Source organism: Pristiophorus japonicus, chromosome 10 (genome assembly GCF_044704955.1).
Source record: "Pristiophorus japonicus isolate sPriJap1 chromosome 10, sPriJap1.hap1, whole genome shotgun sequence".
Lineage (NCBI taxonomy): Eukaryota > Metazoa > Chordata > Chondrichthyes > Pristiophoridae > Pristiophorus > Pristiophorus japonicus.
This window is the reverse complement of record NC_091986.1, coordinates 184,194,578-184,214,495: the sequence shown is the minus strand read 5'-3', so window position 1 is coordinate 184,214,495 and position 19,918 is coordinate 184,194,578. Positions and strand designations below refer to the sequence as shown.

Genomic DNA, 19,918 nt, shown 5'->3' with positions numbered 1-19,918 from the left:
CAGTGTCCAATTCTAAGGACCAACATCTGTCAGCAGCCCTTCCTTTTTTTGGCCTGATTTTGTCCATGATGTCACCTGGCCAGTCTCGAGTTTTGGGTTTCTAATTAGCTAATTTAGAGCCAAAACATAAACCCATTTTTTATATAAACAGGTTTATTCACAAACAGAATTTGTTACAGAAGCAAAGAGATAACAAACTAGCATTTATGTCTTCAGGACACCAAAAAGAGCTTCATAGCCAACAAATTACAAGTAATAAAAGCAAGATATTAAACAGTTCAATACAGTACCGGGAATCTGGAGAAGAGTCTAATGAAAATTAACTAGGCAAGTCCCTTTCTATTCCTCTTTCAGAATTTGAGATAGATTTTATCACTTACATTTCATCAGGCTTCTAGAGGTGACACATTCCCCCTCTATACTGACTAACTGCCCTCAATTTCTGCACTAATGTTTCATATCCCCTTTGGTTCAATCAAGAGCTTAGATCAAACAGTCTTCACAAATCAGAATAATATTTGATACATAAGCATCAATAAATCTGCACCACCAGCTACATTAACCGCAAGTGACCCTACACCTAATAACACAAGAAATTTCCAACACAGATCACTGAACAATTATCATCATCATAGGCTGTCCCTCGGGGTCGAGGATGACTTGCTTCCACACTAAAAATTGATACTCAGGTGACTGATGAACTCAGTTTAAACGGTGGAAGATGCCTGTGTGTGAATTGTTTTAACGTGGGGTGGCCGTTGCACACCAGCCACTACATGGGCTTGACAGAGCAAGATCTTGGTCCAGTGGCAAGGGGATCGAAGACGACTGGAGACCAGGCTCCGCCGCATTTGCCAATACATACACACAAACTCAAACATACTCCTACTGTCCTCCTTCCTTCCTCCTGCCCACAGGACCTCAGTCAGAGGAGCAGTTCGGAGCACTCGACTGGAGCTGAGGGCAAATCAAAGAAAAACTTGCCACCGCAACAGCAGAATGAACAACTAACACTGCTGAGTAGTCACTTAAAATATTGCTCGTCTGGGAAAAATGGCTAAATCATAGATTTATCTTCTTTCCAAAAAAAGAAATGAGGCAACCTTTCCAGGTCTCTCCCACTGGTACTGGTGATTTGCATTCTAATTTTATCTCTTTCCATGTGGATGAGGTTTCCCATTCTTAACAAGGAAGGGTTGCTGTTACTGTATATTACATGTTACGTGCTATGCCATTGCATGGTAGAAATTAGATTGGCAAATGACGTTTCCTACACTTTCACAGAAGGAAATATGCAGGGAATGTCAATCTAAAAGAACATTTTCTGGGGTGTTAAACAGGCAGCTGATTCACTATTGCCTGTTTTTCACCCGGCGATAAATGTTAATATTACCCCTAAGGTGTGAGCTCTGTTGGAATCTCAGTCTGTCTGTTTATATCAAGGAAATAGTTGTGACATGAAAGTTGTCCCGTGACATAAATCACAGCTCTGATGCTTATCTTGAGCTCTGGCAAGAGATACAAGTTCTGTGGGTGAATTTGAATTTGCATGACAACATTGCATTCTGAAAGTCTACCAAAAGAGAAAAATAACCATTTCATCCAAAAATCCTATTGTTTATCAGACTCTAAGAAACTTGTTCTAGAAAGGGTATGTGAATCCACTATGGACAGAATCTACCATTGTTTATAAATAACATGCTGTTTAAGTATCTTAGTGCATTTGTAAAATAAATCTGTCAAAGTAATTTAGTCTGTATACATTCCACTGATGATGTGCTATTTTCCGACAAACTGGAGGCAACAGGGAAAGCACGGTACACATTCATGGATTCTGCAATGAATGATATACTGTGAGTACAGGTTAATCGCTAAAGCTGGGCGGCAACAACAACTGAGGGAAGAAGCTTTCAAGTTGTAGAACACCAAGTCTGCTTAAGACATAGATAATGAGGAAGAACAAGAACTGCAGTGTCTACAGGTGTAGAGTAGCATTCTAATCCACCAACTGTAATTTTTCATAATTGAGAGACCGTCTTCTGAGCTGAATTTAAATCTCAAACATGTAGCAAAACATCCAAAGGCACTTCACGTCGAGTAGGTATAGGGAGGAATTGGGGGGTGTAGGGTTGAAAAGATTTTAAGAAGGCTTTTGAAGGTGAGGAGAGCTGTAGCAAGGTGAGGAAGCTGAGGCAGAGAATGCAGAATGTAGAAGCAAAGATGACTGAAGGCTCTGTCACCAATTGTGGAGTGGGGGGGGGGGGGGGGGGGGGCGCTAAATAAAGAGTAGACCTCCGTCAGAATACCAGAAGGTGAGAGAGGAATGTAGGGCTGGGGGATGAGCAGGTCCTCGGAGGGATTTGTAGATGAGGACAAACTGAGAGATGAGAAGCCAATGGAGGGAGGGCAAAGGAAAGGGTTAAGTCGGAATTATTGCAGGGTAGGAATGAAGTTTTTATATAGTCAACTTCATCTTTGTCAGTTGTTAATCTTTACACTGCAGTTTTTCAGAAGTTGTTCAATGTAGGTAGGATAGAGCTCAAGCTATATCACAGTTGCTAAAGTGTGTATAGTTTCAGTATTCACACAAATCAATTTATTTTGAAATTCACAATAATTTAAAAGTAAATATTACAGCTACTTTAGTTACCAAAATTACTAGTTTAACAGCAAATGAGAACTTTAAAAAAATCTCTGCTTCTTTTCCCTGATGGATTTCAATCAGGTTTCTGGCAAACAATGTAAATTTGATGACTAAAACAATTCAAAAGAAAAACATTCTTTATTTTCAGCATTTCAATTATTCAGTTAGAATAGTACTTTAAAGATTATTCTCCAGCAGATTCTTCAATTCATCCACCCAATCTGGCTCATCTGCTTCTTCAAAGTCTCTGTAATAGTTAAAACAAACAAGACATTCAGCAACCATTTCAACAGCAGCAAAACAACAAAGTGCGGCATTCAATGTCTATTTTACTCCAGCCTGGATCATAATGGGACCTGGAGAGATAGACCTGACATTGGGAGCTGGGATATTTCCCATTTGGCTCCAGATAACCCTGCATGCCAATGCCTTCATGGGTAGGGTAATCTTGGCTGATCAAGCAGTGGGCAACTTAACAGTGTTCTATGTTTAGGAAACAACAGGTAACATGTTAGTGGAATCATGTCGGGTGGATGGGGGAGAGGGACTATTAAGTAGGGTGGTCCACTGATTGGTTTTGGAACTATTTCTAATTTATATAGGCCACAGAGATTAAGAAACTCAATGCAATTGCTCAGACTTGCAAATTATGCCAACCTAGAAGGGCCAGCGGAATCATGGGAGGCAGCTTAGAAACTACAGAATAACTGGGACAATTGTATGCTGCAATTCCTGGTTTGGGAGTACATGCGAGTCTTTCTGGTTAAATGAGTTAAAATGGGCCAAATGGCCTTCTCATCTGTAATTATCATGTGATCCAAGATCTCTGGACTAGAATAAATTGGTCAGGGGTTAGAGTGTGTATTCAAACCAAGCCAACAGAAACTCTCTCCATGTTGATTTTTCAATAGTTTAGTTTGGAGTCTCTTAAGTATAGTGATGGGTTTCTGTGTCAAACAATCAGATGAATTTTTAAAAATAGTTATGGTGGGGTGGCGGCGGGGCGGGGCGGTGCGGGGCGGTGGGTCAGTATCGTTTTCAGTCTTGAATTTGAACTCTGGTGCTACAACATAAATAAGTCTGTAACCTGCTCCACATTAGAAGAGGCCTCCACTTACAAAGCTCTCACGCAGCAAATATTTTTCAGTGAGGAGATGCAAGTACCTCTGCCCACTGTGCCATGCCCTCTCCTCTAGCACTAATCTCCTCTAAATGCGCTGTGTAAATGGCCGAAAAGTTTTCTATGCTATTTATCCGAATAACTTTTGAACTTACGTGTCTTCATCATCGGATCTGGGTTCCGACCTCTCTGGATCCAAATCGATTGTTTCCATTTCACCATCGACATTATCAGCCTTTCCAATGGCAGTTGATAGAGGGCCAATGAGATAGGTTCCTGACGCTAAGGCAAAGACAGTCAGTTATATAGCTTCAAAACTAAACGGTAGTAGAAGATCAATTTCCAAGCTATTACAAATATTTAATATACAGAAGATGGTTATCTACATAGAACAAGTAGTTGAATGGAGAAACCAAACACATGATTTAATTTGCCACTACAAATTTGCACAACTAACTTGCGGCCTAATAATCTTTGGCTCACATCCAACCCCTCCCTCTGTCACTATGGGGGTGAAATTCGGCTTTGACAGTAGTGCAAAATGCGTGATAGGAAACCAACAGCCCGTTTTATAACTTGCCTGATTTTCTTCTCCATTGGCTACCGCCAAAGTTGTATTTCACTCCCTATGATTCTTATCTTTCTCTATTTTAAATTGATTCTACTATGGATCATTGCTCTTTAGGAATTTCCTTTCATTTTTCCTCAGGAATAAATATGCCATTATGCACCCTTTTCCTCCTCTTCCCTGTATTAAAGTTAAGCCTTATCACACAGTTTCCTACTCTACTCTGGCACAGACACAATGGGCAGAATGACCTCCTTCTGTGGCGTAAACTTCGATGATTCTACATTCTTCATATATGATCACAAAATTATGGAATGTTTATCTCCCTCATTCTTCCCTTCCACCTAAAATCTACAGGTTTTTACAACTCAAGTAGATCATATAGCCACTGCCTCTTGATTTACCCCATCTTCTATCACTCTCTTTGTATTCATACTGGCATCCTGCACTATGGTTTTTGACTTTCATATTTCAATAATTAAGGTTTTGTTTCTCATCGCTGATAGTGGATGACAACCCTATTCACTGCCCATTGTTTGATATAAATGTTGTGAACATAGCAGTATGATATAACATTTGACAAGTTTAGTGTTTCTTTTGTGATTAGGTTTTGTACATTTTTTTTATAAAGTGCTTACACAATATTGCCACGTCCTACAAACTAAATCATTCACAGAGGTTGCATAGCCTGAGAGATAGGGCACAAGAATCCAGGAGGAGCAAATAACTTGCATAAAGCACTGCTCCAGTCCTACCTGGAGCACTGTGTACAGTTCTGGACATGGTGCAGTGAGAATATCCTAGAGAATCAAATTGATAACTTGGATTTGGCTTCTGAGCTACAAGGAGAGGCTATAGAAATTGGGAATGTTTCCACTGGAAGAAAAAGCTCTATTCTCACATAAGAACTGTTAAGTATGTAAACTATGTAATACTTGCCACCAGAGGGCGCGACTGTTGGAGTCCTAATGGTCACCTGCACACACGTGCAGGGCCAGTATAAAAGGTTGGCTGCCATGTTGTTTAGGTACTCTGGAGTTGTAATAAAGACTAAGGTCACACTAAGTTTAGCTCACAGTACTCAGCCTCGTGTATACATAACAAGAGGTACATAGATATAAATAAATTGAGCCCTAATAAGATGTTTTACATAATGATAGACTACAATAAGGAGACACATAAATATTCAGGTCAAAACAACTAATAGAGCATTTAGACTGTATATGGTACAGGCTGCCCAGAGAGGCAGGAAAGGCAGGTCGTGTCAGCAAATTTGAAGGAACTGGAGAAATGTCTGACATAAAAAGCAATTGTGTCTGCGAGCAATAGAGCAGTGCATTTTTTTAAACTTTATCTGGACTGCATTTTCTTGAGGCATCTACATTCTTATGTACAACACAGACACGCTTTCTTTTACATTCTAGTATATTGTGCTGCCATATTTTAATGAGTTAAAATCTAACGTAATTGATAGATCATATCACACTCAAAAAAACTGTAGTTGGATGTAAACTGAACGCAACATTCACTTTACAACCAGCAGAGATGTTTTATTTACCAGTTTTCTGGAAAACACCAAAGAAAAAAAATTCCTCGTCAAATAGTAAATAGTTCAATCCACACAACTGTGCAGCAACACCTAGAGCACAAGTTCTGTAAAATTGTATGTGAATGTTGATCTTAAAGTTGCATAAAGCCAAAATAGAAGTCATTGGTAAAACAGTTCTACCCACATTTGGATGAAGAGTTACACCCGTAATGTTATCTTGGCTTTCCTCTGACTAACCAGCATTTACAGCATTTTGTTTTTGGTTCATATTTCCAGCATTGCCATTTATTTTCTTTTTATTCTACCTGTATTGTAGCTTTTTTCCCAAAAATGTTCTGGATGGACTTTTGTCCTCAGCAAGATGATTGGTATCAATGTTGGTGAACAGAACAATTTTAGAAAAGTGTCAGCAACAAGGATATCTGGCTTAGTGTACTTTAGATGCTGGATAAAGCTCCTACACTCTGCCCCAGTGTGCTCTAACCTCACTTTAATTTAAAAAAGACGATGAAAGTGCTGTACTGAATAAATAAAATGTTTATGGATGCTTTGCTGTAGAAAAAAACTGTTCTGCTGGAATATGTTGACAAGTTCATATTGTGTATAATGTAGAGAATGTTACATTCAAGTAACATAAGCTACAATGATGAAATGAAGTGATGCTTCTTGAATAATATACATTACATCCAACATTAAAGAATAAATTGAATCAGTCCACCTTCATTTCTGCTCTAGCGGAAGAGTTTCAGCTGGCTAGAACATTAAAAACAAATTAACATTGCATACTAGTGATGTTTGGAACTTTGTACTGTATCCATAGTGACTGAAAATATACAGTCAAATAATATTAGGCCTGCAATCAGATATGTCTGTCTACATGAATAATTTACAATTGGCATATGAAGAACACCCGCTGAGAAATAGGCCAATTAATTTTTAATACAACTAGTTCATCTCTTATCATACTGCTTACAGATGAAAAGAAAATTTAAATGGAGCTTTTCACTCATCTAATTGTTTCTTGAATCCCATGCTCCAATTTGTTATTTGTTCTTTGTCTATGCTTGCCCAACTCCTCATCGCCTTCTGGGCCTTTCTGTATAGGAAACACAGGAATAGGTGTAGGCCTCAAGCCTGTTCTACCATTCAATTAGCTCATGGCTGATCTGTACCTTAACATGAATTATATGCCTTTGGTCTATATCCCTTGATACTCTTATATAACAAAAATTTAATCAATGTTAATCTTGGAAATTTCAATTGACCCAGCATCCACAGCATTTTGGGGAGTGAGTTCCAGATTTCCACTACCCTTTGTGTGAAGAAGTGCTTCCTGATATGCACAGCCTAGCTCTAATTTTCCAGTTATGCCCCCTTGTTCTGGATTCTACCACCAGAGGAAAGAGTTTCTCTGTATCCTATCAAATCCGTCAATCATTTTAAATAGCTTAATTAGATCACCCTTCAACCTTCCACACTCAAGGGAATACAAGCCAGGTTTATGTAACCTATCCTCATAATTTAATCCTTTATGCCCTTGCATCATTCTGGTGAATGTGCACTGTATTTCCTCCAAGGATAATATTTCTTTCCTGAGATTCGGAGCTGAACGCGGTACTCCAGATATGGTCTGATTAAGGCTCTGTACACTGAAGAATTACTTCCTCACTTTTGAGCTTCAACCCCCTTGAGATAAAGGCCAACATTCCGTTAGCCTTTCTGATAACATTTTGTACCCCACACTAGCTTTTAGTGATTGGTGTACATGGACACCTAAATCCCCTTGCTCCTCTACATCTCATAGTCTCTCACCATTAAGATCAGGTCCAAAGTGAATGACATCACATTTCCCACTCATTTAGTCGGTCTATGTCTCTCTGTAACATCCTGTTCCCATCCACACAACATACTGTGCCTCCTAACTTATTGTAATTTGCAAAATTGGATATACAACTCTCTATTTTTTTCATCAAAGTCATTAATAGATATGGTGAAAATCTGAGGCCCTTTCTCTTGCTGTTGTCTCTATATTTTTCTATTCGAGTCTTTCTTACTCTTTCGATCTGTTTACTTCTGCCATTCTTCTAACATCTCTCTCCTGTATGTGAATCATTCTGTTTTCATCAGTCTATAACAATTTTTGTGTTTTATTCTCTGGGCCGATCTTCATTTTTCTTTTTAAACGCTTTGAATTTGCTTTGTCTTTTTTCTCGAATGGCAAATTCCACATTTGGGTGTTGTCAACGGAGGTGCCACTTGGGCAGCAGTGAGTAGGTGCTAAGGCCAAGAATAGATTGTGACTAACTGCCACCGAGGGGAATAAAAAAGCAGCTTTGAGCTAGGTGGTTGTGTATGCACAGACAGAAGTGGGCAGGTGGTGGGTGATCACAAACATACATGCTTGTTCTACTGACAAGCAAATGAGCAGCAAACACTGAGGGGGGAAAAGCTCTCAGACTGTACATCTGTGGAGGCACAAAAAACCGATGCAAGGCCTAGGTAAGGATCCAAACTTGCGATAGGAACAGATGAGATGGCATGCCTGAGGCCCCGAGAGTGAAGTGGCCTGCACTAAAGAAAATTATTGGAGGCATTAATAAAGGGGATAGATTGGTTTTATTACTTTTTTTCAGAATGGTTTTCTATTTATTTTGTTATAAAAGTTATTTTTAGGGATTTATAATGGCCGGAGACTCAATGTGACATCAGGAATTTTAATTTTCTTTTAGCAACATGGTGGTTCTTTTTTCTGAGAAAAGGAATTAAAATTCATCTTTTTCTATTTGTTGCTTTTCAGTGAATCTTAAACTTAAGATATTCTGAGCTCTGCGGATACACTGCAGATTATAATTATATAGGTAGATGATATGTTTAAAATGTATTGTTTATAAAAGCAGCTTGCTCCATCTGGTGGAGAAAGCACATAAATGGATCCATCCATGGGCTGGATTTTCAGGTCGACCCAGTTTGCCGGGTTTTGCCCCTCCGCGGCGGAAAATGGAACGGTGAGCTCTTTTGCGTCTGGGCGCAATCCTCCAGTCAGGTTCTGCGGCGGCGCTTAGAAGCATCACCGGGGAGAGGCTGCACCGGGTGTGCAATGGCTCTCCTAGTGACACCGCCCGATGTTTCGACTCGCACCCGACCTGTACGCCCTGTAACGTGCCCAGCGATGACCGGCGGCGGTGAGTTGGATAAACTGCAAGAAAGGTAAGTTCCAGTTTTTATTCTTTTATTTATTTTGTAGCGATTTGTTTTGTGGGCAATGTTTTTTGAATGTATTTGTGAATTTTTTGTTTGTTTTTGTTCCCCCTCCCAAGGTCTCTCTCGGAGCGCTTCTTCTGGCCCCGCATTTTAGGTGCCGAGGTTCCTGTTTGTGCGCTGCAAAAGTCATACAACGCCTCCCTTTGCGCTGCGCCCCAGGCCCAAATGACAAAAATTACTCCACACAGCACAAATGGTAATGGGGCGGTAAATTTCCCACCCCGCCTCCGTTTTGGCCCCGAAAATGGCAAAGCCAAAATCCAACCCCATGGGCTAGAAACCTCCACCTTTGAGCTTATCGCCCAAAAATGGTCGTTATTTCCGGTGTGAGCGGTAAAAAAGGGTTTTCAGATCGCCGGATTCTTGCCCATTCTCAAAGCACCTAGTCTCCAGTTTTGAAAGCGGGCGTTACTGCGAGCGATATGAAATGGGCGGTGGCGTAAAATCTTTTTGACCTTCTGCCATAAAGTGTGGCCGTCCTTAGCAACGCCATGGCAATGCTCGATTCCTGCGATTCAGGAGGTCAAAGGTCATCATGACATGCGCAGAAGAGGGGAGAGAGAGAGAGGGAGCTCAGAGGCACTGAAAGCATGTGTGGCTGTGGTGTGTGCTTGTCTGGCTGTTGTGAGAGGCACGACGGTGATTCACCAGTAGCAAAAAGCCTACTAAGCACCAAGAACATAGTTGGCACCGAGTTTTTGTCCAAAAAATAAGATATAACATGGAAGGGATGGAGGAGGCCTTGGATCTGGTAGCCAGGAACACTGGTGGCAGAGGACTCCCAGTGGTCCCAGAGCATGGCACTGCACCCCAAGGTGCTGCACCCCCATTGCCAACGACACTCGAGAGCCAGCTTCAACATCTTGCTTCTGGCTCAGAGCACATTCCCACCTCGGGACCGACCTTTGCCGTATCCGACCATGCAGCGTTTCAGTTGTCACCTTCCCCCCCCCCGACCCCTCCGTAGAGGTGGGGAGGAGAAGCGGATGGGGGGGGGGGGGGGGGGAGGGTTGGTTTGACCGAAATACTGATGATTTCAGACTAATGTTCGGTTTAAATGTTTTTTATTTAACAAAACCTTGTAGCGCATTGGCTCAGATAGCTACACCGTTACACGCTGGTGATTCCTTATCAAAGGGTATAATCACACTTAACTTCAATCAACTTAAACTTTAACTGTCACTAAGGTGATGCCCACCATTGATGTATGACCTGCACACCCAGCAGTATGTCAGCTTTGTAAATACCACCAACGTTCTTTCAAGCAAAGCAATCATTGATGAACTTCTGACGTAAGGCTCTTGCAGCTATCATGTCACCACGGGCCCTTTCATGCGGTCTACAGGGGGGCGGGGGCATGGCTTCAGCGTCAGCCTGATTGTCTGGGCCGATGTCAGCGTCTGCCTCCTCATCTTCTCTCTGGTGAGGTGGATTGTCAGACTCATCAGGTAATTCTTGTCCCTTCCTGATAGCCAAGTTGTGCAGCATGGAGCACACCACCACGAATTGAGCTACGTGCTCCGGGTGGTATTGGAGCTCGCCTCCTGAGTGGTCCAGGCATCTAAAGCGCTGCTTTCGCACTCCAATGGTTTTCACCACGATATTGTGAGTTGCTCTGTGGCTCTCGTTGTATCGCCTCTTGGCTTCGGTATGGGTGTCACGCAGTGGGGTCATCAGCCAGGTGGCGAGGCCATATCCTTTGTCACCAAGTGTCCAGCATTGACCTTGTGGCTGATTGTTAAACAAGTCAGATACAGTGCTCTCACACAGGATGTGAGCATCATGGATGCTGCCCGGAAATTGAGCATTCACTGCCAGTATAATTTGCTAGTAGTCGACAACTAGTTGGACATTCAGGGAGTGGAATCCCTTGCGGTTCCTGAAAACCTCTGCATCCTGAAAAGGTGCCCGCATCGAGACATGCGTACAGTCTATTGCTCCTTCCACCTTGGGGAAGTTTGCAATTCTGGAGAATCCTAGAGCCCTCTCACTCTGTGCCTCCCTGGTCATAGGGAAGCTGATCAAGTCCCTTCTGCGTGCGTACAGGGCTTTGGTGACCTGTCTAATGCAACGATGTGTGGCATGCTGAGAAAGTCTGCAAATGTCTCCAGCTGTGGCCTGAAAAGAACCTGAGGCGTAGAACGACAGTGCCGCGGTGACTTTGACCTTGATGGACAGTGCAGTACTGATGGTGCTGGCAGGCTACAGATCTGTCCTTATCAGCTGGCATACCTCAGTGATAACCTCTTTGTGGAAGTGCAGTCTCTGAAGGCAGGTGGTGTCGGGCAAGTCGAGGTAAGAATGCTTCTCCTTGTATTTGCGGAGCGTATAACGTCTGGTCCTCCTCATCAATTTGTCACATCTTACATTGGGCACATAATGCCATGGAGCCTTCCTTCCGTGATGTCGAGTCTGCTGCATGTAATTGGTCACCAAGAGAGGGTGAGAAAGGACAAGCCCCATTGCAGCAGCTCTCTGTTTTTCACCGATTGGTCACAAACGAGGAATGTCCCGATGAACACACCTATTCAATTCCAATCGATCACTGTATGGTCAAGATGTTTGTAGAGATGTTCACATCAACTCCAACGACCTGCAGAGTACATCCGAACTCCGCCGAGGTTGAAGCACAGCATCCTTTTAAATGATGCGACTTGTGATGTAGAACATGGCGTCTATAACGCTGTGATTAGTTCCGGTTAGTTCCACTTTTTATGGGCGGTTTTTTTGGCGAGCGATATTCTGGCCGATATGTGTGCGAGGTGGTGAAATTGATGCTGGGCGATCTCATGGCTGTTAGTTTCAGTAAATATGCTCCTTACGACAAAAAACAGTGGGCAGGCGTTAATATTGAATCTTGGCGTTAAATCAGTGTGGAAAGTAATGCTGGGTGATATTATGGGCATTGATTTTATCCATTCTGATGATTCCGCCCAAACAAATTGGGCGGGCGGTAATATTTTTTCCCGGCATTAAGCACATGGGGAAAGTAACGCTCGTCGCTAATTTTCTGAAAAATGCCCATTAGTTTCCATTTTGTGCCAAAATGGGCAATATATGGGCATTATATGTAATTTCCGTGGTAAAATGGGGGTTAAGTGGGGATTAAGCATGCAAAAAAAGTGGAGGTTCTAGCCCCATATGTTTTATCTTTCTATAATGGTCCAGATTTTGCAGTCAGCGGCAGAGTAACAGTGCTCGCCGCTGACCTCGAAGAAAGCTGCCCACAAAGATCTAGCAATCTCTATGGCGTAGATTTCACCATTCCCGACATTAATTTTATCTTGGCATCACCTATAGGGGATCTCCAGCGTCCAGTAACAGTGATGTAATCAAGCAGGCTTAGCAGCCAATCACATTGAAGTATTCTCAGACAGCAAACCAGGAAGTAAAAAGCATTGATTATCCTCCACTTTTTAATCATTTTACAGAGTGCAAAATAAAGATTGAGGCATACACAAACGGTTATGGTAAAAGTTGAATTATTAAACAAGCTTAAAAAATGTTTTATTCTTTTAAACAAATCTAGGAATTTTTATCATAATGGAGAAATTTGACATTCCCCAATTTTAAAATTAGTTTTTCAGGGCCGGAGAGATTGTTCAGCGGTAATTATGACTTACTACGCCGTTTAAAAAAAAGTTACAATTCATTCAACGAGGCTTAACCTTTTTTTAAGGGTTTTTACAGCATGAATACAGCGTAAAATGCTGAAGTACGGGTCAATTCAAGCGATTTCTAAGATTTCCATCTGCAACAGCGCACAGTAGGGTATTACTGACAGCAACTTCAGAATTCCCACATTTAAATGCACATGTGCAGACTCCAGAAGTTGCTGTCAGTTTTACACAGTAATGACAGCAAACACTAACAGTCTCGCCGTCATTACAACTGCAAATTCCAAGCCATTATGATCTCACAAATGTTTGCTCTGCAGTGATGTACAAGCTGCTATATTTTTCACACATGCAGTACACTCCACTCGAGCCTCCTCCCATCTTTCCTCATCTAAATCTATCCGCATAACCCTCTAATTCCTTGTCCCTCATATGCTTGTCTAGCCTCCCCTTAAATGCATCTATCTATTCACTTCAACCACTTCCAGTGGTAGCGAGTTCCACATTCTCACCACTCTTTGGGTAAAGAATCTTCTTCTGAATTCCCTATTTTATTTTTTGGTGACTATCTTATATTGATGGGCTCTAGTTATTCTCTTCACCACAAGTGGAAACATGGTGGCTGCTTTTTGAAGTTGCAATCAGAACAGTCTAAGATTTTGTAAGGATTTATTGACTACTGAGAAAGCAGAAACATCACAGAAACTACAAAGATACTACTAACATAAATTTATTTATAAATGCATTTGTGGTAACAATAATCTTATCAGAGGTCCTATCAAAGCAGTTAGAAAAATTCACTGAAAAGAATTTTAAAAATAATAAATTTTGAAACCAAATTCTTACCTCCTTTATCTATTGTGTAGGTCTTAAAAGCCAAGCTTGTGTTAATGTTCTTTAGGAAATTCAGTACTGCTTCAGGAGGGCCTGGGCTCCACTGTTTTCGAGGATTATTTTTTGGATAAACAGTCACGTAATTACCTAATAAATATCAACATGTCAGCATCACCTCATAAATCGGAACTTTCCTGCAAAAGAAAAATCACACTGCAAAATGTTCAAGACTGAGAGAATAAAAGTTACCACTGCTAACGTCCTCAACAGCCATGTTGGATGTCAGTTGCACATTTTCAAGTATATTTAACACTGTAACTGGAGGGAATTCATTCCAGTGCTTTCGAGTGCGCACGTTAGAGGCTTTGCCACTTTGGATTATCACATGGTCTCCCTTTGGTGTTACTATTAATGAAATAAATAAACAGGCTAATTGTAACAGGAGAACACACACAAGGACAGAAAGAAAAAAGATCTTTCAGTTCATCGGGCTTGCTAATTACACAAGTCATGTACAATTTTATTCTAGCATGGATTCGAATGCCATCCATTTAAACTCGAGAGAAAGGACTGCATAAATACTCCTTGTGTTAACCAACCTGCATATTTCCACACTATCCGTTCAGCTTGCCTCTAATCAGATATGTACAAGAATTCATAGAATTACATTTCTGGCATTATAAAAGTCACAAGTAATATCAACAACAGGAAAGGAAGGCTGATAGGTTTTGAAACCAATTATGCTGCGTAGATTTAAAGAATTAAGACTGCGTTTCATTTTTTAAAAAATTACGGATTACATCAAATTAATGCAACATATAAATGTCAGGGTTAGCATCAATAGAATAAGTAATAGTAGAAGCTTTGTAGTTATTTTACCTTCCATTTGAGAAGCTGTTTCTTCCAATGTTTTTTGAGCTAGACTCTTGGCAACATTTTCTCCTTCTGCTGAGTTCCACTTTCTAACAACTGGAGATGCCTTTGTGGTTTTCTTAAAAAATGTTATATCACATCACACAAAAAAAGGAAAGTGAAAAAAATAAAACACAAAAAATGGGGTAAAATAATTAAGAAATCAATTGTTCCTTTGGACCTGAAGTACTGGAGTGAAATGGTGCTATTGCAACATTACAAAATGGTGCTATTGCAACATTACTAAGGTTGATATCAGTGCATACCTAGCATCTAAATTACAGTGCATCAGCACGGATTCCAAAAATCAGCATACACAAATCCCCTCTAGTGACACCCATCTCCTCTGATATTCCAGCAGCATTGTCCTAGTATGACAATTAAAGCTGGTATCATATGCCAGAATCTGGTGCATATTATGACATAACATACATAACAAAGCTTTCCCCCACACACTTACCAGTGTGAATCCTTCCCTCACTTTATGCCAGTCCAGTGGACTCACAGTAGTAATTAGATCAAAGGATGTGCATTGTGGCAATGCAAATTGCACATAATGGGCAGTCTGGTTTGCTGCAGTGGTTCTCCAAGTTTTACAGGAAGCCGCAGTAATGCTGACCAGAATAAGTATAGCCCTGCCCATATGAATGGGACAATACTGAGTGCTGAGTGTTTCTAAATCATGGTGGCACTTATAATAATGGCATGAGACAAGTTAATCCATTTGGAGGAATCTAATTAATATCAGTGGTGTGAAGAGTAACCACACCTGAGCAGAGATATAGGAGAATGGAGTTGATCAGTGAATGCCCGAAAGTGTTACATGACACAGGAAGATCTATGTTAGCCAATAGTTTATGAAACCAAATGCTATAGTCCCATCTTTTTATACAACTAAACGTCTCAACTGAGTTCACAAGACTAATCCAATGCAAAGACAATGTAGCTTTATCTTTTCATAATTTTCCCCACTCCCAAAATCTCTCCCCATCTCTTCTCAAATGCTGGAATAATCCCTCCAGTACTTCAACCAAATGGCCATTCTTGATGTGCAACTCTGGTCAGTGATCATCGAGAGGCAATTAGAATTTGGGGAGGAATGGGGGCATAAACCCTCCACTTTGTAGCAGGGGTCACTTTATAATACTTGGGCGATGGAATCATGGCCACAATGAAGTTCTTTATATCTGCTGTTTTAACATTTATTTGCAAGGTGTACCTTGCATTTTCTAGTACTTAAATATTAGAGCATATTTACCAAGTGTTCATACAAACCATGCATTCACTTCCACCTGCGCTGGAGGGCACTTCTTCATATTTACTCGGTACACTGGCTGAAATAGATTGAAATATGCTGACTTGTATATGGATTAATTTCACAATTTATTCATTAGAACATTGTACAGCACAATTTCCCAATAATTATTATTCCCTGAAATGCCTCAATACCTTTCTGCATTGTCCTGTGTTTAGCTTGTGCTGTTTTCTTCTTTTTGGCCGTTACTTCGCAAAACTCCTTCTTCACCATCTGGAAAAATAGGTTGAACATAACACAAAACGAGAGTTAATGAGATAAAAAGAAAAAAATGCAAAGGATGGAAATTGTAAATAAATCCCAAAATGCTGGAACGGTACAGGTCAGTAAGCGTCTGAAAGAGCAAGACTTTTCAGGAATGGCCCCTCATCCAAAAAACAGCACTGTATCTCTTCTCACCTCAGGCGATAACAACTTGCTAATAAACTTTGCAAAGCAATGCCTAGCAAGAATGGTGCTGACAGAGGGGCGATCCTTTGGATTTTTTTTGAACATTTGTTTTATGATATATTGCAGTTCATAGGAGTAATGTCTTGGGATTGGAGTGTAGGACCCTTTGCAGATTTTCAGGATGAGATTCTTCCAACTATTGGACTGGAACTGGTAAAATAGAAGAGTTAAAATAGTTTTAATTTGCACAGAGATAGAGAGAGAGAAATATTTACTGTTTCACAACATAATTCAAAAACATAACATGCACTGTACTTCAAGAGTAATTCATTCAAAGGAGCATTTTGAGACACTTTGACATAATAAGGCGCTGTATAATTGCAAGTTTTTTTTTAAAGGCAGTAACTATTTGGCTAGATGATAAACCTTTTCTACCCCTCTCTCTTGGTCCCTTCACATCATAAACCATCTCCTGAGATTCTGTATTCAAAAGACATCCCCACAGAATTAAATTTGAAGATGTTTCTGAATTTTGTTTAACCTTTTACTTCGTGCAGAGGGCAGTATTAATTGTTCTAAAGAAAACTGTTACTTACAGGATGCCGTAGAGTGCAGAGTTCATACAAGACACATCCCAAGGCCCAAATATCACTGGAAAATACAAAAGGTAGATTTGACTATACTCTGTTACAAATTCTACAATAATTGAATTACAATCAAATAAAAAAATACATGAATTTTTGTGTTGTAGATAGATAAAATGTAGACATGCTTATTTATGCTTTCACTGGTTTCAGTGATACATTCTCATCTACAAAAAACTTTCAATCTTCCATACAGTAGCTGTTTATAAGAAAGATGCTATTAGTGAGTGTGTGTGCTTTAAATACCTTCTCCTTCCGCCCCCCCCCCGTGCCCCTGAAGCTGCTGCCTCTTGTTGAGGTACAGTTACCAGCGACTATCCAGCACCTCACTCAAGAAGAGCACTAAATAGTGAATGTCGTAAGGCTCTTTGTTCATAGGTGGTATCTCAGCCAAGGACAATCCTGCTCTTACCCACCATCCACACACGCACTTTCCAGCAAGTCACTGGCTAATCATCTTGTCATCAAGACTCCTGGTATGGAGCCGATACAGTAGAAGTTAGTGATTTTATCCAGTTATTTCTAGCTGGTTAAACAGAATACTGCCTCAATACAAACCAAATAAGTCACTTTTCATTCCACAAGATGTAAATATATTCATCACCTTGCATAACAATATAACTTTTACGGAGTAATAAATTAATGGTGGTTACATAGAAACAAAAATAGAAATAGAAATTTTAACACCTTGCCTGAGCTGAATTTAGGCCACTCTTGGAGGCTGGTTATACACAGTCCCATTTCTCTATGATTTCTCCAAACTAACAATAATGTTTGAGCTCATATCCTCAAGATGAAAGTTAAGTATAATAACCTCCTCTACCATCCTATCTCCAGAATTGTGTCTCTAATTGTTAAACAGAATCCAAATGATGTAATTTGTTTGCTGTATAACCCAATGCACTGAAAGATGTAGTGGTTGGGATTTTCTGCTTCTTTGTTTGCCTGTCCTATGATATTCTGTTCTTTAAAGTCATGGGCCTAAAACTACAGGCTGCCGAGTATAAAAGCAGGAAATGCTGGTCAGTATATGTACTTGTCAGTAGCAAAACATTTATGAAAATAAATGAATTAATCTTGATACTTGTACCTATCTCTTGCTGGTTAACAGTTGGTATTTAAAAAATAAAATCTATCCCGAAGCACGAGGTGTGACATTCCCTCCATACAGCATCCATTACCAGTCTATCGCCCCGTCTTCCAACACATTTAAGTTCGTACCTTTTGTTATTGTATGGTTTATTCTCCCAAATTTCTGGAGATACATAGTATGGTGTTCCAACATAGGTGTGAGCAAAAGCCATGGGACTGTAGACAGGAAAGAAACATTACATTGGGCAGCAGATAAATATCTTTGAAAACATATCAGATCATACATAGTTGGCTGTGCAATTATTACACTGTTAAGGTTTTTCAAAAACAAATTTATGTTGCAACGTATCAACTTAATGACAACCATGGAATCACTAATAATCCTACCTATTCAGTAGATGTGCAGAGCCAAAGTCTCCCAGTTTGATCACTCCATTTTTAGTGAGGAATATGTTCTGTATTTTGAAATTAGACAAAAAAGGTGAATTGTATTCACATTGTGTACCAACACATTATCATATTTCACGAGTTATCACGTATCACTAAGTCATTGAATTAGGTGTTCTCCTTTGAGTAGTGAAAGTACCTGTTCAACTTTCAAAGTGCACATCACTTTCCTTTCATAGATCCCCATGATCAATTCGCAGTACAATTGCAGTGATGCATATTAGTTAGACAAACATATTCTGGGAACAAAACTAAACAGTTGTAATCTAGTTGCGATGACATACATGGGGCTCACAAACATGTAACGAAAGAAAGTGTGATAACACAGTTTCTTTGCTGGTATTGGTTGAGAAAGGAATGTTGGCCAGGACACACACACAACTCTTTTTTAAATAGTGCCACGGAATCTTTAGTGTCCGCCTATTCAAGCAGACAAAATCTCACTTTAATGTCTCATCTGAAGGACGACACCTCTAACAATGCAGCACTACCTCAGTACTGCACTAGAATGGAAATCTAAATGATGGGCTCCAAGTCCTGGTGTGGAACTCAAACCCACAATATTCTGACTTGGAGGCAACAGTGCTACTAGCAGATCCAAGCTGGCACCTTTTTAAATGGCCACACATTCTTTACTCTACACATATCTTCAGAGATGGGGAGGCTGTCTGCACGCACTCAGTCAGACCAGGGCTTGAATTTGGGGTGGGGAGGGCAAATGATGCACAGCAGGAGCTGCAGTACTCAGGGTGAGCCTGGATGAGCAGAGGCTGAACCCAGGCATGGGAATAGAACATAGGCCAGATAGAGTGGGCAAAATTCAAGAGATGGAGGATTAACGGAATGAAGATCTAATGAACTCCAGGTTGGACCTCTCTGGTCCGGCAGCCTCAGGACCTGACTGGTGCCGGGACCTGACTGGTGCCGGAACAGAGAATTTTCCAAACCACGGGAGGTCAGGTTTTTTGTTGCCGTTATCAATAATCGTCTTTTTATTTCCAGTTACGATAGCTCAGTTTGTGCACACAAATCAACCCAAATGGTAATTTGACAAATTCTCAGAGTTGAGGAAATCTTTGGGGAGCCAGGCTGTGTACAGTGCCAGCAATCGCACCATGACAGTAAGTCCTCAAGGACCCTTTTAGCTCACCGTCCCCAAACTCGGCATCTGGGCTGCAGCAGTTACCATCCAACATCGTTGCGTGTATACTTTGCCCTGTTCTCTTCATACCGACTGCTCCACGATTTCTTGTTCGCCACCTATCCGCCTTTCCTTTTCTTGCCTCCGCCCCCCTCCACCTCCATCTTGTCAGATGGCCAGATCCTCGATGGAGCAGGTTCACCGTCCATTACAGATCTCTCCCTCTGGCTGTGTTTCTGCAGATTCCTCTTCTTCTTTCCCGAGAGTGTAATATTTGCCCTCTTACTCGAGCATCACTTCTTCAAGTGATGGATGGTGGTCAGCCCCTTGTCAATCACTGCGCCCACCAGTAGGTGATTTTTCCTTTTCTCTTTCCCCAGCACT

General features: G+C 40.8%; 1 protein-coding gene across 3 annotated transcripts in view; it reads right to left on the bottom strand.

The window, feature by feature from the left end:
• Positions 1-203: 203 nt before the first annotated feature.
• Positions 204-19,918, bottom strand: part of nek3 (NIMA related kinase 3) — a 45,143-nt gene continuing 25,428 nt past the window's right edge. The window contains exons 6-16 of one of the 3 annotated variants that reach the window (XM_070892394.1): positions 18,334-18,401; positions 18,076-18,162; positions 16,807-16,861; positions 16,220-16,420; positions 15,955-16,033; positions 15,781-15,839; positions 14,473-14,584; positions 13,843-13,998; positions 13,606-13,740; positions 3,920-4,046; positions 204-2,891 (exon numbers count right to left, since the gene is read on the bottom strand). In XM_070892394.1, coding sequence (XP_070748495.1) covers positions 2,822-2,891; positions 3,920-4,046; positions 13,606-13,740; positions 13,843-13,998; positions 14,473-14,584; positions 15,781-15,839; positions 15,955-16,033; positions 16,220-16,420; positions 16,807-16,861; positions 18,076-18,162; positions 18,334-18,401 — 1,149 coding nt within the window. In that variant the 3' untranslated portion in view covers positions 204-2,821. Of the gene's footprint in view, positions 2,892-3,919; positions 4,047-6,903; positions 6,978-13,605; positions 13,741-13,842; positions 13,999-14,472; positions 14,585-15,780; positions 15,840-15,954; positions 16,034-16,219; positions 16,421-16,806; positions 16,862-18,075; positions 18,163-18,333; positions 18,402-19,918 lie in introns of those variants that run through there. The other 2 variants (XM_070892395.1, XM_070892396.1) reach the window with 2 other exon arrangements.